This window comes from Perna viridis, chromosome 1 (genome assembly GCF_037379345.1).
Source record: "Perna viridis isolate PV_CMFRI_1.1 ecotype Kerala chromosome 1, ASM3737934v1, whole genome shotgun sequence".
NCBI classification, from domain to species: Eukaryota; Metazoa; Mollusca; class Bivalvia; order Mytilida; family Mytilidae; genus Perna; species Perna viridis.
The window spans coordinates 48,222,087-48,238,181 of NC_142445.1; the positions used below are offsets into that span (position 1 = coordinate 48,222,087).

Here is a 16,095-nt window from a genome sequence, read left to right on the forward strand (position 1 = left end):
AACTCAGAACATAATCATGAACCTCTATCGAACACACACAGCACTTCCTCCGTGTAAGATGTCATTCTTTTCCTGTTTATTTTCTTTAAAAGGATTCTAACAAGTCCTAAATTCTGTAAAACACATGTTGATTAGATAAAGGCCGACACAGGTATCGGAAACTCTTCCATTTATACAATAGATACGAAGACGTCATCGTCATAAAACTAGAAATCGAGGAAAACTAACATGAGTTGTTTACTGAGGAACAATAATAAAAAATACAAACGTCAAATTGAAGAAAATGATACAAATAATCAAAATTATTGTTTAATAGCAATGACTTAAACTTCTTATGAAATCATTTGAAAATTACAGCAATATACAAGACTAATGAAATCAAGGGAAAACTCGAGAATTGTACAAAACTCAACAATCAAAGGAAAACTTGTGCGATGTACGAAACTCAAAAATCAAGGGAAAACTCGAACGGTATACAAAACTAAAAAATCAAAGGAAAACTCGAGCGGTGTACAAAACTCAAAAATCAAGGGAAAACTCGAGCGATATATACAACCCAAATTCATTAGACGCAAAAGCGTAGCTAAGATAATTACGAGGGAAGCAACAAAAAATAGAAATAAATGAAAAATAAATTAAGGAAAAGTTTCATACGGATGTTGACATCATGAGGTAAATATAGCATACAAGTTATATTGTTACAAGATTAAGAGAATCAATTGTTCCAAGTTGGTCTATTTCAATTGTTTAAAATTCAATGAAAACAATAATTTTAAGATAAACAATATTTCCAGTGTAAACGAAAAATATCTGAATGATATGTAGAATGAAACTTATTTTTCATGAATTATCAATGATGAAAAACTTTCCGAATGTGCAACAATATGAGAAAGTTAGTAAGTTGTTTGAGAAAAATCGCTGCTTCCATAGAAAGTGCAAGCATTCTTATTTGAGTCCTATTCTGCACAATTCGAACGGAACTACGTAGAAAAGCATGAGTGTTACTTATCTACAGGTCATGTCAGGTTTGGATCAAAGTTCAATATTCTCTTATCTGTCTTCTATTACATTTTCCTGAAGATGAAGGATTTGATTTTTCAATTCATTCTTCTAACTTTAGCATGTTGTCATGGTAAGGAATGTTTTATTTTGAGTTAATCAATAATATGCACAATATTTTACAATGTGAAATGTAGCACAGTATTTTAATCTTGAAACATGGTTTCAATGCTTGGTGACCTTTTATTTTGTCTCCTCGACACCAGAACTTTATCAGCTGGATAGAATTCATTTTGCAAAAGGGCTAGAACAAAGAGTTATGCTTTTTAACAAGTATTTCAAGGCAAAAAATTCAAATTAGACAAAATCATGCCGAGTTTCGTCCTGAAAAAAGTATCAGTGTATGCAACCATACGGTAAGTCTTATCGCAGATTGACCTATTCTTTTAATCTGACAGAGAAATCGAAAAGCAAGTTACAAAATATTGTCACTAAACATGAAACTTCATTTTGATATTTCAATATATAAATGTTGATGTTTAGTTCTTTAATGGTATTCTTCTTGCATAATAAAATGTGTCGAGACTAAATATCATCGCCATCATAATCGAAAAGTATCTGGCTTGAAATCAAGTGCTTTAATTCAAGGTTTCATCTTGGACCAGATACAGAAGGAGGTCAACAGACAAATCTGTTACGATGGGTTAGGATGTTTCAGTACTGAACCTCCATTCAGAAGTGTACAGAGACCAATAGTTCTTCTTCCGTCTAGTCCAGAGACAATCAGAACAGCGTTTGAACTTCATACAAGGTGAGTTGAGAGAAAAAAACTGGTTCCAACACTCGTTTTTAGTTTATAAATTAGAGGTGATTTGAATAAACCCTTTACAATAGTGGGTATGAAAATAACTCGGGGTCTGCATTCTTTGGCAAACACCTTGTATAATGTTGATTTGTTGGGACATGCATCGTTAATTTGATCCTCTATCCTACATAACAACACCTAGATGAGCTGTTCCGTATTACCATACATCGTGTATTAAGTTATAGTCCTAGATTAATCCTACAAGGAGGAATGACCCGGCCAGCGAAAGCTATATTTTTATATAGCCTAGCTGGCCGAGTGGTCTAAGGCGCTGGACTTTGTTTTGTGCAAGCGATGTTGCCATAGGTGTCGCAGCGGTACGAGTTCAAGTCCAGTGGATGGAACGACCAAATATTTGCTTCGCAAATTTGACAGTTCTAACATCGATGGGAATTTTTCAGACCCTTATGTATATATTTATATATGATCATAAACGGGTAGTTCGAGGGCTTGCTATACATTCATGAGACTTTTTTCTAGATAAGAATAAGACGCATTGTCTATCTGATCCATTTTTAGTTGAGTCATTGATTTCAATCTCGCTAACTTTACAATTTTTTTGTCAGGAGCCGACCATCAACGGCTGAAGAACAGCTACTTGATTACAACAATGTAAATTCTGTGAGCTCGTCAAGTTTTGACGGATCGAAGAAAACGAAGTTTCTTGTTCATGGTTATACACACAATGGACACCGACAATGGCTCCAGAATATGGCACGAGCATTATTAAAAAAGGTAGGTGAATAAACAAAATTATAGGAAACCACTCATGTCACACCTGAAAGGTGTGATACTTGCAAACAAAATATACAAACATAAACTCTATTGTTGTACATTTGTTGGTATCAACAGATGCGTCACTGATTAATGAAAACAGTATGCACGAAGTTTTTATGTCGCACATGAAATGCGTCATTCATTCAGATGTTACAAAGAAAATCTTATAATGCATTTGCAAACAGTACATAATCTGAACCTGAATTTGTTTGTACATGTACCATTTTAGACATACAAAAATATCTGTGATACTTATTTTAAAAAAAACATGACAGAAATGACGTCACATGGAATTGAAGTTCATTTTACGTTAAAAACCAATTTAACAAAAACCTGCGAGACAGATTTTACCGACAGTCTTAATCTCTACGCATGTCACTATTATAAATAAAATAACATGAATGGCGTGAAATTACAGTAAACGATGAACAATCTAAACGATTGCTAAATAGAACTTGCCGATAGGTATGGTATGGTGAGTCGGTCTACTCATCTCCCGCGTTTAGATAAAACTCTCTCTCCTCATAATCTCATAAAACATAGGAGTATTTTACTGAATGTGGATAGTAATATATTGAACGCGCTAACAGTCTCTATGAATGTTGATTTACTTATTTAATGAAAGTTTCATCGTTCTTATGCTTTTATATTTTGTTTGTCTTCTGTTTGTAATTGTTTGTTTCCTTTTTCGTCTATGCTGTATTTAAGTTACTAGTTTGTACTTTACTCCTAAAATGTGTGATTTGAATAATTTCTAAGTATAGTTCTCATTAATTGTTTACATACAAGTTGAAGACAGTTGTAGTTACATTATATAAAATTATATACATGGATATTAAATATTAAAATATCTAAAATTGATTAAAATAGTTCAAATAAAACTGATGCATTCCTTTTGATTGCAGGAAGATATGAATGTAATTATCGTAGACTGGGGCCACGGATCAGTGCCACCATATACTCAAGCTGCAGCTAACACAAGAGTTGTAGGCGCTCAAATTGCAAAACTAATTACCATGACGATTCAGAATAACCTTACAACAATTGATAAATTTCATATAATAGGACATAGCCTTGGGGCTCACATTGCAGGATACGCTGGTGAACGTCTAGATCAACTTCCTAGAATATCTGGTAAGGATGAACCAACTACGACAAAACAAATTGATTTTCTGCATCTATTGTCTTCAAAGATATAAAGATAATAATGTGATATAGGGTTATAGAAAATCATTGACCTTTTCAGAATGGGATTATTTATTGCTTCGTCAATTGCCTGGGTTTATAACACGATTTTGTTTTTATTTTCACAGCTTGGCACCCTGAAACCTGTATAGAGAACAAATTGCGGTCGTCATTTCACTCTGTCTAGACTTATATTCCTGGAAACAGAATATACCGCTTCATATTATACCCCACTCGTTTACCCCACTCAACGAGTCGGTGGTATATTGGAATCACCTTGTCCATTCGTCCGTCCGAATTTTGTCACAAGAATATCGGCTCCCAGTGGATTGATTGATTTCAACTTGGGTATACGTTTATTTTCGATTTAGCGTCTGTTTCTGCAACCTTTCAACTATGTAAAAAAGAACAGAAATGCAAATAATTATTTTGTATTAGTCAACGCGCCCGTCAAATACTTAAGTAATACTCACTTGAATTGTTAATTGTTTACTTCAGCCCTTGATCCGGCAGATCCCTATTTCCAGGATACAGACAACAAGGTTCGACTTGACCCTTCTGATGCAAAATTTGTTGACGTCATTCATACAGACAGTTCAACTATGCTTTCGTTAGGAATGGGTGCCAAACAATCTATGGGTCACCTAGATTTCTTTCCAAATGGAGGAACTGATCAACCTGGCTGTCCTGCAGGGCTGTGGAGTAAAGTTGGTTCTACATTGTGGAACGCAGTCAGCAAGCTTGATCTTCTAGGTATTAGTTCTTAAATTTTTTGTTTTAACGTTTGGTGTACAAACTTAAGCTTTCGTGTTCTGTTGATGCATTTTACGAACTATAGATAAGTTTATCGTAAGCAATACCCTGTCTGTTTGTCTGTTTGTAGCCGGCGAGGGAGCAGTTGCATGCAGTCATGAAAGGTCATATGAATACTATACAGAGTCAATCTTATCAGCTTGCCCATTCAAAGCTTACCCATGCACAAGCGCTGGTGAGTACGCAAAAGGTAATTGTCTACAGTGTGGTTCTGGTTGTGCAAGCATGGGATATTACGCAGACCAGTCGACGGCTCGTGGGAGTATGTTCCTAGACACAACAGATACTGCACCATACTGTGGTAAGATATTGTGTATCATCATTTGATTTAAATACATTTCTGTACACGACGATTGTGTTTACTTTTCAAAATTGAAAACCTCTAAATCTTGTTGGAATCAACAAAGATGCATCTTACAACTTTTCTCATCATACAAAATTTGAATTCTAAAATGATTTTCATTTCAACACGATTTTAAAGCAATGAGATCGCATATTTTGTACTGCAACTGTTCTTATAATATGAATTGAAGGTGTGTAAATGAATAGACTGGTCACTGTTAGACATCTAATAATCACGTATTGAAATTCTGAAATAAACAATATGAAATAAACAAGTCATAGCAGTTAACATTTCTTTATATAGCTTTCCACTACCAAGTGACCATAGCTGGTAACAACAGTATGGATGGCAAACTGACAATTGTTTTACAGGGAACTAAAGGAAACACAGAGCCAATTGCTCTCATGACGTAAAATAACATTATTGATTGATTTACCTTTTCTCAAATCCGATCTACTATCATTAAGCATTAATCTTCAGTTCGGATCTTTCATTCATTTCCATTATATTCGTTTCCTTTCAATCAAAAATTAATGATAGTTCTAGTTATTGCAATTGTATCATTTCTGCGTATACCTAAGTTACTCCTGTAGCGTAAACATATCAAAAAAATGAACATTTAAATCATTATCAATATATTATAACCATGCCACATTAAAGTATTGATGATTAAAAAGAAGAATGCTAAGCGATCCCTGTGCCAGTCAGCTCCGTGTATATAGCTGTACGTGTTTCTCTTATTGCATAATGGTCCTCTTTACCTAACCGCAAAAAATGCTGTCGTTAAAATGGTATGGCACTGTTCTCGTCCGTGTCACAGTCTGCAGACACTTGAGCATTTTTGCCATTACTTGAGTATTAGTTGATTGATCTGAATGAAATTTTCAAGGATCCAAACCCCAAAAGAAGGTTGGGTAGTTATTTGGGACGTCATGGTTCCAACTGGGCCAAAACAAGCAATCAATTCTTTATGTAATTCCAGTAAAATCACATGACCCTCTATCATATCGTTTCACAGTATTCTACAACACAAAGGTTCGACTGGGATTGATTTTCGGAGTTAAATCTTGAATTGGTTAGGAATTAAGGGGGAAAAAAGAATCAGTAACAACCATTTTACCGATGCCCAAAATCATGAAAGTAACTTGACTATATTATAAGTGAGAAGACCTCTTTGAATTTTTTTGTACGACAAGAAGTCATGCCAGTAAATTAAAAGGAAGGCTGGAATTAATTTTGGGAGTTGCGACTGAACAGGTTCAGAAACAAACATTCTTGTTTATGTGTGGATGATAACTAAAGTAGATGTGAATGGCTCTCTTTGTAATTAAAGATAAATAAATTAAGGAGTTTGCTGTTAAATATTTGTTTCCCTATTGTTTTTATTTTAGAGCCGACGAAGTTCACACACAAGGCCATCCATTTACTAAGACATTTAAAAGTTCAAAGGATATTGGAACAGTGACATCTGTAGCCTTGAGATACGACAAAATCCATAACTTCATTTTAAACCTACGTTATCCAGATGTATGGCAAACACTTGCTATTTCCTTGTATGAAGCCGAGACACAGAAAACGTAAGTTTATGTATTCTTTATTTTAAAGACAACAAATAGAGTGTGCCAACGAAAAAAATTAATATTTGCTGAGTATAACTTTACTTATCTCTTTAACTGTCCCGCAACTTGGCACCACTACATGTATCTAACCCATGTTTTACCTTGATCAAAGGGATTTTCACAATACATATATACAATGTATATGTTACAGGGCAAATTGGAATCCAATAGGATCCGGAATCTTCCTAAGGCAAATTGAAATTTTCATTTCTCCTAGGACTAATTGGGATATATCGATTTGCCCTAGGAGGATTCTTGATTTCAGTAGGGTCTGGAATCACACTAGATGTAATGGTTAGGGGGGTTCCGGATACTACTGAGCATTTTGAAAGTAAAGTATACATTTATAAAAATGCTGAATGTTGTTGGACATATTATATTCAATGAACTACATTTTGAACATATTTTATTAAATGAACTGTAATTTATTACATCAAAGTACAAAATTTTATCAAGAAAAACTAACATTGACATATCATTTATTACAACACTTTTTGATGTTTTATTTTGTGGTGCAAGTGTTTTTTGGACATTCGGCATAAACGTTTTAAGGAAATACACACATATCTTAAGTTTTGCTGGCTTACCTTTAATATCATGAAAAAGAATAAAATAGTGATTTTTTTTAATTTACCATGAAATTGTCCTAAGCACATAAAATATTTTCATTTTTATCTTTGATATTTTCACTGTGAGGCAATAGGATCCAGAATCCCCCAGGTGCAAATTAGAATTCTAATTTCTCCTAGGACAAATTAGAATTCTAATTTGCGCTGATTAAAATCCAAGGCAAATTGGAATTCCAATTTGTCCTAAGAAAAATTAGAGTTCCAATTTGCCCTAAGAGGATTCCGGATCCTGCTGGATTCCAATTTTCCCTGTAACATGTATGACATGACATTGCTTTGGCGCTTATAGTTATAGATGCATAATGGATGTTTATGTGCTTCTAAAGACAAGTAGTACATAATGTTTAAATTTTTCAGGTCAAGATTCTGTGCTACTGGTAAAGGAATAACTAATCAGGGTGTAGTGGCGTTTGGGCTAGAGGGAACTTGTTGAATATTCACTACATATTGATATTAATAAACTTTAAGATGTATCTAAATGTTGTCTTGTTTCTGTATTATTGGAAATACCGAACAGATGCGGAAGAAAGAAGTCACTGTGTGAAAATATAACACTTACAGATAGCAAAAAAACGATATTCAGCCACATTAATTTTCACCTATACTTTTTCATAACATGGTACAAATAAAATGGAAATAAAAAGTAAAGTTTTGAAAGTCTTTATACGCTGATAAAGCTAGTTGTCTTCTATAAATACTTCGTAGTGAATGACTGTATCGTATTGGACTGGTTACTTTGAAAGTCAGAATGTACAAGGACCTCTGAATATACAGATGGGGCAATGTGATTTTCCTCTCCAAAGGCAACATGTACGATTTGTTCATCTGTTACATCGCAAGCTGAAACTTGGATTGGTCTCGGAGCTTCCACCATTAAGTTAGAAACAGGAGTCAACTGATGCATTAAAAACTGGTGTCGATTTTCATCGATTACTCTAACCTCGCTAACAGAAGAGTTGTTTTGGAAGGGTGTTGGTTTCATCATCATGAGTCCCCCGTCAGTATCATTTTGGTAGGTTACGTTGTCTATGTAGCCAGTAGTAGATGGTATTACAGAATTAGCGTTTTGTAGTGTAACTTCAGTTGAAACATCGGGAATCATGCTTTCTTCAGATTGGTCTTTCCGTGGCGTCAGTTTTTGACTAGGTTTGCTAAATTGATGTCTCATTGTTATTTCCGTAAATCCTGAATTTCTTTCGGCTTTCAGGTTAGAAATATAGTTATGTTCAACGTGCTCTGGATGTTCGTGAGTTCTCATGTGACGCTTAAGTTTACCACCTTCTTTAAAGCTTTTTCTGCAAATAGTACATTCATAGGGTCGTTCATTAGTATGTGTCCTCAAATGCACTTTATATTGTGAGACTGAAGCCATTTTCTTGCCACATACTTCACACGTGTAATGTTTGCCGTAAGCAGACAATTCATAGTCATTAAGGCCATCTTTCAATGCATGCGCCCGTAAATGTGTTTTCAAAGTGTCCGAATATTTAAAATCTTTGCCACACTTTTCACATTTATGACTAGTCTTGTTAGTGTGGGATAACATATGTTTAGCCAAATTTCCTTTTTGATGAAAGGACATTCCACAGACATCACACATAAATGGTCTGACATCTTGGTGTGTGCGTAAATGAACTTTGAGAGAACCAGAAGTGGCTAAACTTTTACCACATTCAGGACATTTGAACTCTGATCTGTTCTCGTCATGGGTTTTCAAATGACAATTGAGAGTATCTTGTTGTTTGAAACTTTTCCCACATACGTCACATACAAAGTCTCTAGATTCTGAGTGGACAAATCTCATATGCTTCATTAAACTATTTTTGCTTTTGAACCCTTTGGAACAAAGTTCACACGTATGCTTATTTCCTAGTTGAACTGAATGGAGCTTTCGATGTGTCAAGAGTCCCCTGCGTTTAGGGAATTCCTTTTGACAAATGTCACAAATATGTTTATTCTCGGTGATTGAATTTGTTACGTGAATTGTTTGTGTTTTAGAAGAATGGCTTAACTGACAGTCATGAGAGTCAAACTTTTCTTTAGAGACAAAATTCGAATTGCAATTGCTACATTGATACGTTTCCTTGTGTGATCGTTTATGCTTCGTAAGAGTTGACTTGAACTGAAAAGCTTTATCGCATTGGTCACATTTGTACTTGGGCTCTTCGTGACCTTGAATATGAACTTTATATGCCTTTTGGTCGTAAAAGACGTCGTTGCACTGCAAGCAAATTAAAGCTTCTAATTTAGAATGTATCTTCAAGTGATCATGTAAATCTTCATCTGTTTTAAATGTGATGTTGCATTGGTCACAACTTCTTAACTTGTCTTCGGCCACAACTTCAGTTTCTTGATGTTCATTTTCTATTTGATCTTGCATTGGGCTGATTGGTAGATAAATGCATTTCTTTTTATGTCTCCCAAAAACTGATATATTTTTGAAGGAACAACCACAGTTCTTACAACTATAATTCTTCTTAATCATAGCAACGCGTCTTTTAGTTGTTGATTTAGAGCTGACAACTTCCTCAATGTTCTCTGTGACATCACTTTCCCTTTCTACCTTATTTTCTTCAAAAACTCTGGCCGTTTTGAGTCTCTTTTTAGGATTAGGATATTCCTTGGTCTTTGTAGAAATACTGGGCAATTCTAAATCACCTGTTTCTGTAGTAACTATATTGTCAGCTTCATCTTGCTTATTAAACTCCATTCTATTTGGCATTGCTTTATCGATCTGATCATTATCAGTAGCAACGATGGCTTGGTCATCATGATTGTCATTGTCTTCTTTTGAATCATTTTTACATGTTTCTGATGTATTGCTCTCAATCATAGGATCATTGTTTTCATCATGGATACCGTTTTGCAATTCAGTAAAAGTATCATTTTGTTGTATATCTTCGACGAACACACTACAGGATGCATCTAAAAGTGCGAAGTGAAAATACAGAACATGAGACACTTTGTATTTTAATAATGTGTGAATGGCAAGACTAATACTGTTAATCGTCTTTAAAGTAACACAAAACCTATATTATTGTGATCCTAGGTTAAACAAATGGTTGTAGGGTTTTAATGGTCGAAATACTATCGTAAACAATACAATGACTATTCCGATTCGGATTTTTTTTTATTACGGGAGGGTGCGACTGTGAATAATTGATCACTCTGTACAAAGATGTATAATTATTATATAGATAGCATTGATTTACCGAATATTCCCAGTGTAAAAAAAAATCGATATTTCACACTGTTAAATAAATTCGGTAATAGACCCATTTGTGATAACTGTGGGATAGTCGATGAGCATGCGTAGAGCATGCTCAATATGCACTTTCGTGAGGAAAATTCTTTTGTTTTACCCAAGCCCAATCTCACGGAAGTGTATATTGAGCATGCTCATCAAGTTACCACAAAAGGATCTATTTCACTATCGCACTTTCACCAGCCAAAACTTCACAATACGAATATCAATCCGCCGTTCACAAAATATAAAATTAATATTGAAAATGGCAATGAAAAATGAAGGAAATCTATATATTAAATAGGATAATCAATTGGTTATCGTGAATAACCAAAATATCACCACTCGTGTCAAGAACGCATAACGGTTTATCGCGTGAGCGGAACAAGTTCTGCACACTCGCTAAATGTAGGCGTTCTTCGGCACTAATGATCATATTTTGGTTATTCACTCTTTCAAATTAATTATCCTATTACTCTAAAATACCATTTAAGTGTAACATAATCATACACCTACTTATGATTTATTCTGTATTCAAAACAGCTTCAAATCATTACGTTTGAATGTATGGGCATTAAAAATCATAGTACACATGCAAAAAGTGATAGCACTTTTTAATCCAACTGGCTGACAAGATTTTAGCTTTGCAGTTTCAATAAAATTTAGTAAGAAATGTTAAGTGTGTTAGTTCGTTACTTTGCAATTCAGTTTAAATTCCATGTAATCAAAATTTTATACTAATTATAAGGGAAAGATATGCCTTCAAACTCACTGAAACAGTGTTGAATAAACTTCTCCAGCACATCGGCATTCTCTGTGAGGAACTGTTTGCCCAAGAGCGATCCAAGATAGTTAGATGTCTGTTTGCGTGGATTTGTTGTCACTACAAAATACTCCTCGCCACTGTCTTGTAGTTTCGGGGACTGTATAAACAATGGAAAATAAACATGTATTGAACACAGCCCCTATATGCCGCGCGGAATTTTTCCAAAATCAACCAAATTAAAATCTCAGTCAGAGAGTGTAGATTTTATTCCCTGATATAGAAAAGCAGAGGACGCTTACCCTACCGGTGCACCTGGTCCATGCTCCCAGTTTTTAGTGGAGTCCGAGTTGCTCATTTACTTTTGTTACTTTGTATGTACGATTTTAGTTACTTTATGTTCTTTGTTGTGTATGTCTGTTTTCCATGTCTGGTCTTTGTCCCTGGATTACATTCTTTTCATTACCACTATAACCTTGGTTCCCTTGATTACTATTTCAACACCATAGAAAATGAAATACAATTCATTCCACCACTTTTGTAGACTGAAAACCTTAATGAAATGGTAGTTACTATTTAAAGTTTTTTTTACACTAAAGTGTTACGCTTTGCTATTAAGCAATAAAATGTTCCATGGGGCGCAGTGGGGGTATAAAGTTAATAGGGGTGTCAGTCCTTCCTTCCTTCTATTTCGGCTTTTCCATCTCTTATCTGTCATCTCTCCTACATCACTGAATAGAATTTAATGAAACCTTATTCCAATTGTGCACCCCCTTTTTAGATTTTTATTCAATTCAATTAGGTCGAAAGATGTTGTTACTTAATGGTGAAAGAGGGGAATCGAGTTTATGAGCATGGTACAGTCTTTTGGGGGGTTTATTTGTGTACACATTATTTTTTTGTTTCTGACTGAATAAAACGGACTAGGATATGCATAATGGTGAACATTGTCCCATATAACATAGTATATATGTTATACGCAAGCTCGTGCTACCTTGACTGAAAATATTCTTACAATAATCCTCAGCTTAAATATAACATTATCTGCCCTTCAGAATAAACTAATAATAAGAGAGAAGCAGATCAAAATGTAAATAAAACGCTAACCAAACTTTCTAAAATTCGAAAAACTGTGTCAACATCCAGGGTACTTTCTGTAATAACGATTGGAAGTTCTTCCTTCTGGTTTTCCATACCTACAATAGAAAATTGCATATTGACATATAACCTATAAAAATGTGTTCATGATTTTTTACATATTACTGTTCATGGCAATCAAGATTTTGTAACATGGACGGTATGACCAAGGATCGTAAAATGTAAAAAAAAATCGTCATAACAACAATTTAGTACAATTTTTGGCCATTATGGATAAAACTCATGAACATATGGCCCTGTTTATAAATATGGGGTTATTCATTCCTTATTTAGCATTAGATTGAGATTTATTTTACTTAGCGTGTACTTGCTATTTTGATTTTGATCCGGTTGAACTTTGGATACCCATTACGATATCAAATGAACTTCACATTAACACAGATGGTAGGAGGTTAGCATTTCGTATTCCTCATTCATTGTCTAATACAGGGGTCATTCCTGCCGCTGCTGAAACTTGAAATCCCTCAACTTTGTTGTTGTTTTTTTTTTTGTTTCATTTTTGTATTTTGTTTTGTTTTGTTTTTTTTTGTTTTGTTTTTTGTTTCCTTACATATATGATTCAAGTTGTCAGTGATACAAAGTTTAAGACTTACATATCGTTTGCTCCTCGGCTTGCTCTGACATGCTTCTTGAAGGATCTTTCTTCCAGTATTAGTTTGTTTCCTTCGTACAGTTCTAAAGAATACATAATTAGTGTACATCATCGGAAGGTAAGGGTTACATCGGTATTTCTAAATACTTATTTAGATTATAAAGAAAGTATTTTTCGATAATTTCATTAAACTTCTATCGTTATTTATATTTCTAAATTTGTAATATAAAAAGTTGTTTATTCAGTACTGATAAACAGCAAAAAAATCCAAGTTAATTATTGAACGATCGTATGCACTAAAACCCTCAATGGGCCTCCATTATTCGCATTCAAACTACGTTCAAGGTCATTTTCATAGGCCTTGTGTAAATCGTAGATCTACTGCAAAAAAAATATATTTTATCATGTAAATACACCAACATGTTAAAAATGTAATTGTATTCATCCAATTCGATCAATATCTCGCAAAAATAACATATCGAGTCACAACGATGCGATTTGACATGCATAGTATATTTACCTATCCTAATCTAGCCTGAGCCATGTTTTCTGTTCATGGTAGATGGCGCTGCTAACAATCAATATGAAAGAGGTATCATGCAGGTTTTTGAATCGACGACTATAGCGGTTAAATATTTTTGTCTGAAAAAATAGCAATGTTTATCTAAATATTTGTTTTCAAAATAACACTGTTGTATAATACCAAAAACATTTTTTTTAAAATACATTTTATGCATTGATAAAAACACGGAAACAATTTTAGGGTTTTTTATTGTTTGAGCTGAAACAAAGTACAATACAGTCTTATATTATGTCTTATACTGTGTCGTTGATTTTGAAGAACGATAATGTACGGGTGTAGCATATATATTTGCAAAGAATATAGATCGATTCATGAAAGGGAAGTTCAAATTGTCGTTTAAGCGCAATTTCCCCAAAACTTTAAAATTGTAGATTTGACATCGCTCTCTTAAAATGGGGACTATATAATAAGTCCCTGCTTAAAGCAATTGTTTGCTTTGAAGTTATTGAAGTTTTTTCAAAAGTTAGGCGTATTTGTACACCTGGGTTTGTACAACTGGGTGTATGGAAAGACCAGCAATCACCTAATAATTCATCTACAGTTACAAAGTATCATTTAACGGGAAAAAGAAATGGTATGGTCAAACGCAACAAATGTACAACCTAAATCCAAAATAGTAAATACTTTTAAAGATCACAGAAAGGTCTTCAAAATTTGTAAACACACCTTTAAGTATGCTCTGAAAAGCTCTAACAACAATAAAAATAAAACCCAAGGTACATTATACCTAACTAAACGGTGACAATTCTTTATAATTTACTTAAAATATAACGTCACAATGACAAATCAATGACCAACATCTCCTGACCATAGACATGTGCATGAAATCTGCGGAGGTTCAAGCTAATTTTAGGAGGCCTTAACCATCCCCCCTTTAATGAACTAAAACAACAAACACACCATAAAATTCACTCAAAAATAAATCCGATTCTTTCCATAAAACACCTCAACAAACACTATATAGACAAATTAAGATGATATATCCACTTAAAGAATGCCCACAGTTACTGAAAGCTTGCTCAGAACATATTAAAGAATGACAATACTTATTAAAGCATTTATTAGAAATAATCGGCAACTACAATTCCAGTGGACTGGATCAGGATAAGTAACGTCAGATACTTAATAGGCAAGTTTATATGTAGTGTAAAATGACTTGGTTTTTACGTAGGGATACAATAAGCAGTCGAATATCTCTGTTTGCGAAAACTGTTCAAAGAATAGCCAATAATTTGAAAATCGCATCCTCATCCTTCACGATTACATGTATAATAAGGGTAGTTGATAAACCCATAGGATTTTGTTTGAAAGGACTATATTTCCGTAAATATTGGGTTAGCAATACCATCTGCATGTGCTATTTGCTATTATATTATCGAATGAAAATTCTGTATAACGACTATATAACGACGAAAAGAAAACCTAGCACCGGTAAATGTTTTTTAAGAAGTAATACCCATGGTGGGAAAGCTCTGTTACTTTAATTATAATATCACACTTAATAACAAATACGAGCATGTAGTTACAGTTGGATATTGTGGAAAGCAAGTAAACTACTGATGGAATATATGGAGCGAGTCAGTAAAGGCCGAGTAGCTTGTGGTTCTCAATTAGGTCATGCACAAGGGCGCCTTACAAAATACACTTCTAATATTTCGTAACGAGCCCCAGGGTCTGTGGACTAGTCCCAACAAACAAGCGTCTTCAATGTAGATTAGTAGAAATCTTTCCACTTACCAGGGGTTAGTTGAAGGATAACTTTTTTTACTCTTTTTCTAAAATCCAAAGTAATTCAAATTTTGAATGATTTTAAACAACTGAACTCTTTTGAACAAAAAATTGCAATTCGTGGCTTGATTTGTTGACATTATATAAAAATATGACAAAAATCAATCCCAGCCTTCCATTGGCGGTATGGGGTTTTGTTGTACAATTTCAAAGCAATCCAGTCACTAATAGTATAGTTATTATACGGACATCAGGAAAATGCATGTTTCTGGTCCCTAATTTCTAAAATGTTCATGTCTTCACCACCAAAATCTAAACCAGTCTGACCATTGTGGTATAGAATATTGTGGAACATCATATATTTTCATTTTTACTGAAGTTTTGTATACATAGTTTAATTCCATGAAATACTTGTTTTTGTTCCCTAATTCTAAAACAGTTGGGACCATAATCCCAAAAATCAATACCAACCTTCCTTTTGTGGTTTGGAACCTTGTTAGAAAATTTTATAAAGATCACCAGATCAATGATCAAGTTATACCAGTAAAACCAAGTGTCTTCTGATGACAATAATGACAGTGCAATGTGTGTAATTGCATTGATGCAATCATGTGATTAATTCTGCATATGTGAAGTTAACAAAGATTAACCACTGCATAAATAGAATTATGCACATAAATACTGAATATCACATATGCGTAAATATATTTATGCAATTGCATTAATATTGAATTATGACACATATCAACGTCTTCTATTTATCCAATTTTGATCAAAATGCGATTTGCACCTCATTT

General features: G+C 34.0%; 2 protein-coding genes across 2 annotated transcripts; one reads left to right on the forward strand and one right to left on the reverse strand.

The window, feature by feature from the left end:
• Window positions 1-1,010: 1,010 nt before the first annotated feature.
• LOC148629102 (pancreatic lipase-related protein 2-like) lies at window positions 1,011-7,709 on the forward strand. The gene is made up of 9 exons (XM_088543820.1): window positions 1,011-1,132; window positions 1,648-1,810; window positions 2,431-2,599; window positions 3,547-3,775; window positions 4,325-4,579; window positions 4,710-4,940; window positions 5,286-5,391; window positions 6,374-6,559; window positions 7,588-7,709. Exons 1-9 carry the CDS (start codon window positions 1,081-1,083, stop codon window positions 7,661-7,663), a joined length of 1,467 nt encoding a protein of 488 aa, XP_088399946.1. The 5' UTR covers window positions 1,011-1,080; the 3' UTR covers window positions 7,664-7,709.
• LOC148629103 (uncharacterized) lies at window positions 6,561-13,643 on the reverse strand. Its single transcript, XM_088543811.1, has 5 exons — window positions 13,508-13,643; window positions 12,989-13,070; window positions 12,345-12,433; window positions 11,247-11,397; window positions 6,561-10,155 (listed from the first exon to the last, which is right to left on the reverse strand). The coding sequence occupies exons 2-5, from the start codon at window positions 13,017-13,019 to the stop codon at window positions 7,919-7,921; spliced, it is 2,508 nt and encodes an 835-aa protein (XP_088399937.1). The 5' UTR covers window positions 13,020-13,070; window positions 13,508-13,643; the 3' UTR covers window positions 6,561-7,918.
• Between the last annotated feature and the right edge of the window lie 2,452 nt (window positions 13,644-16,095).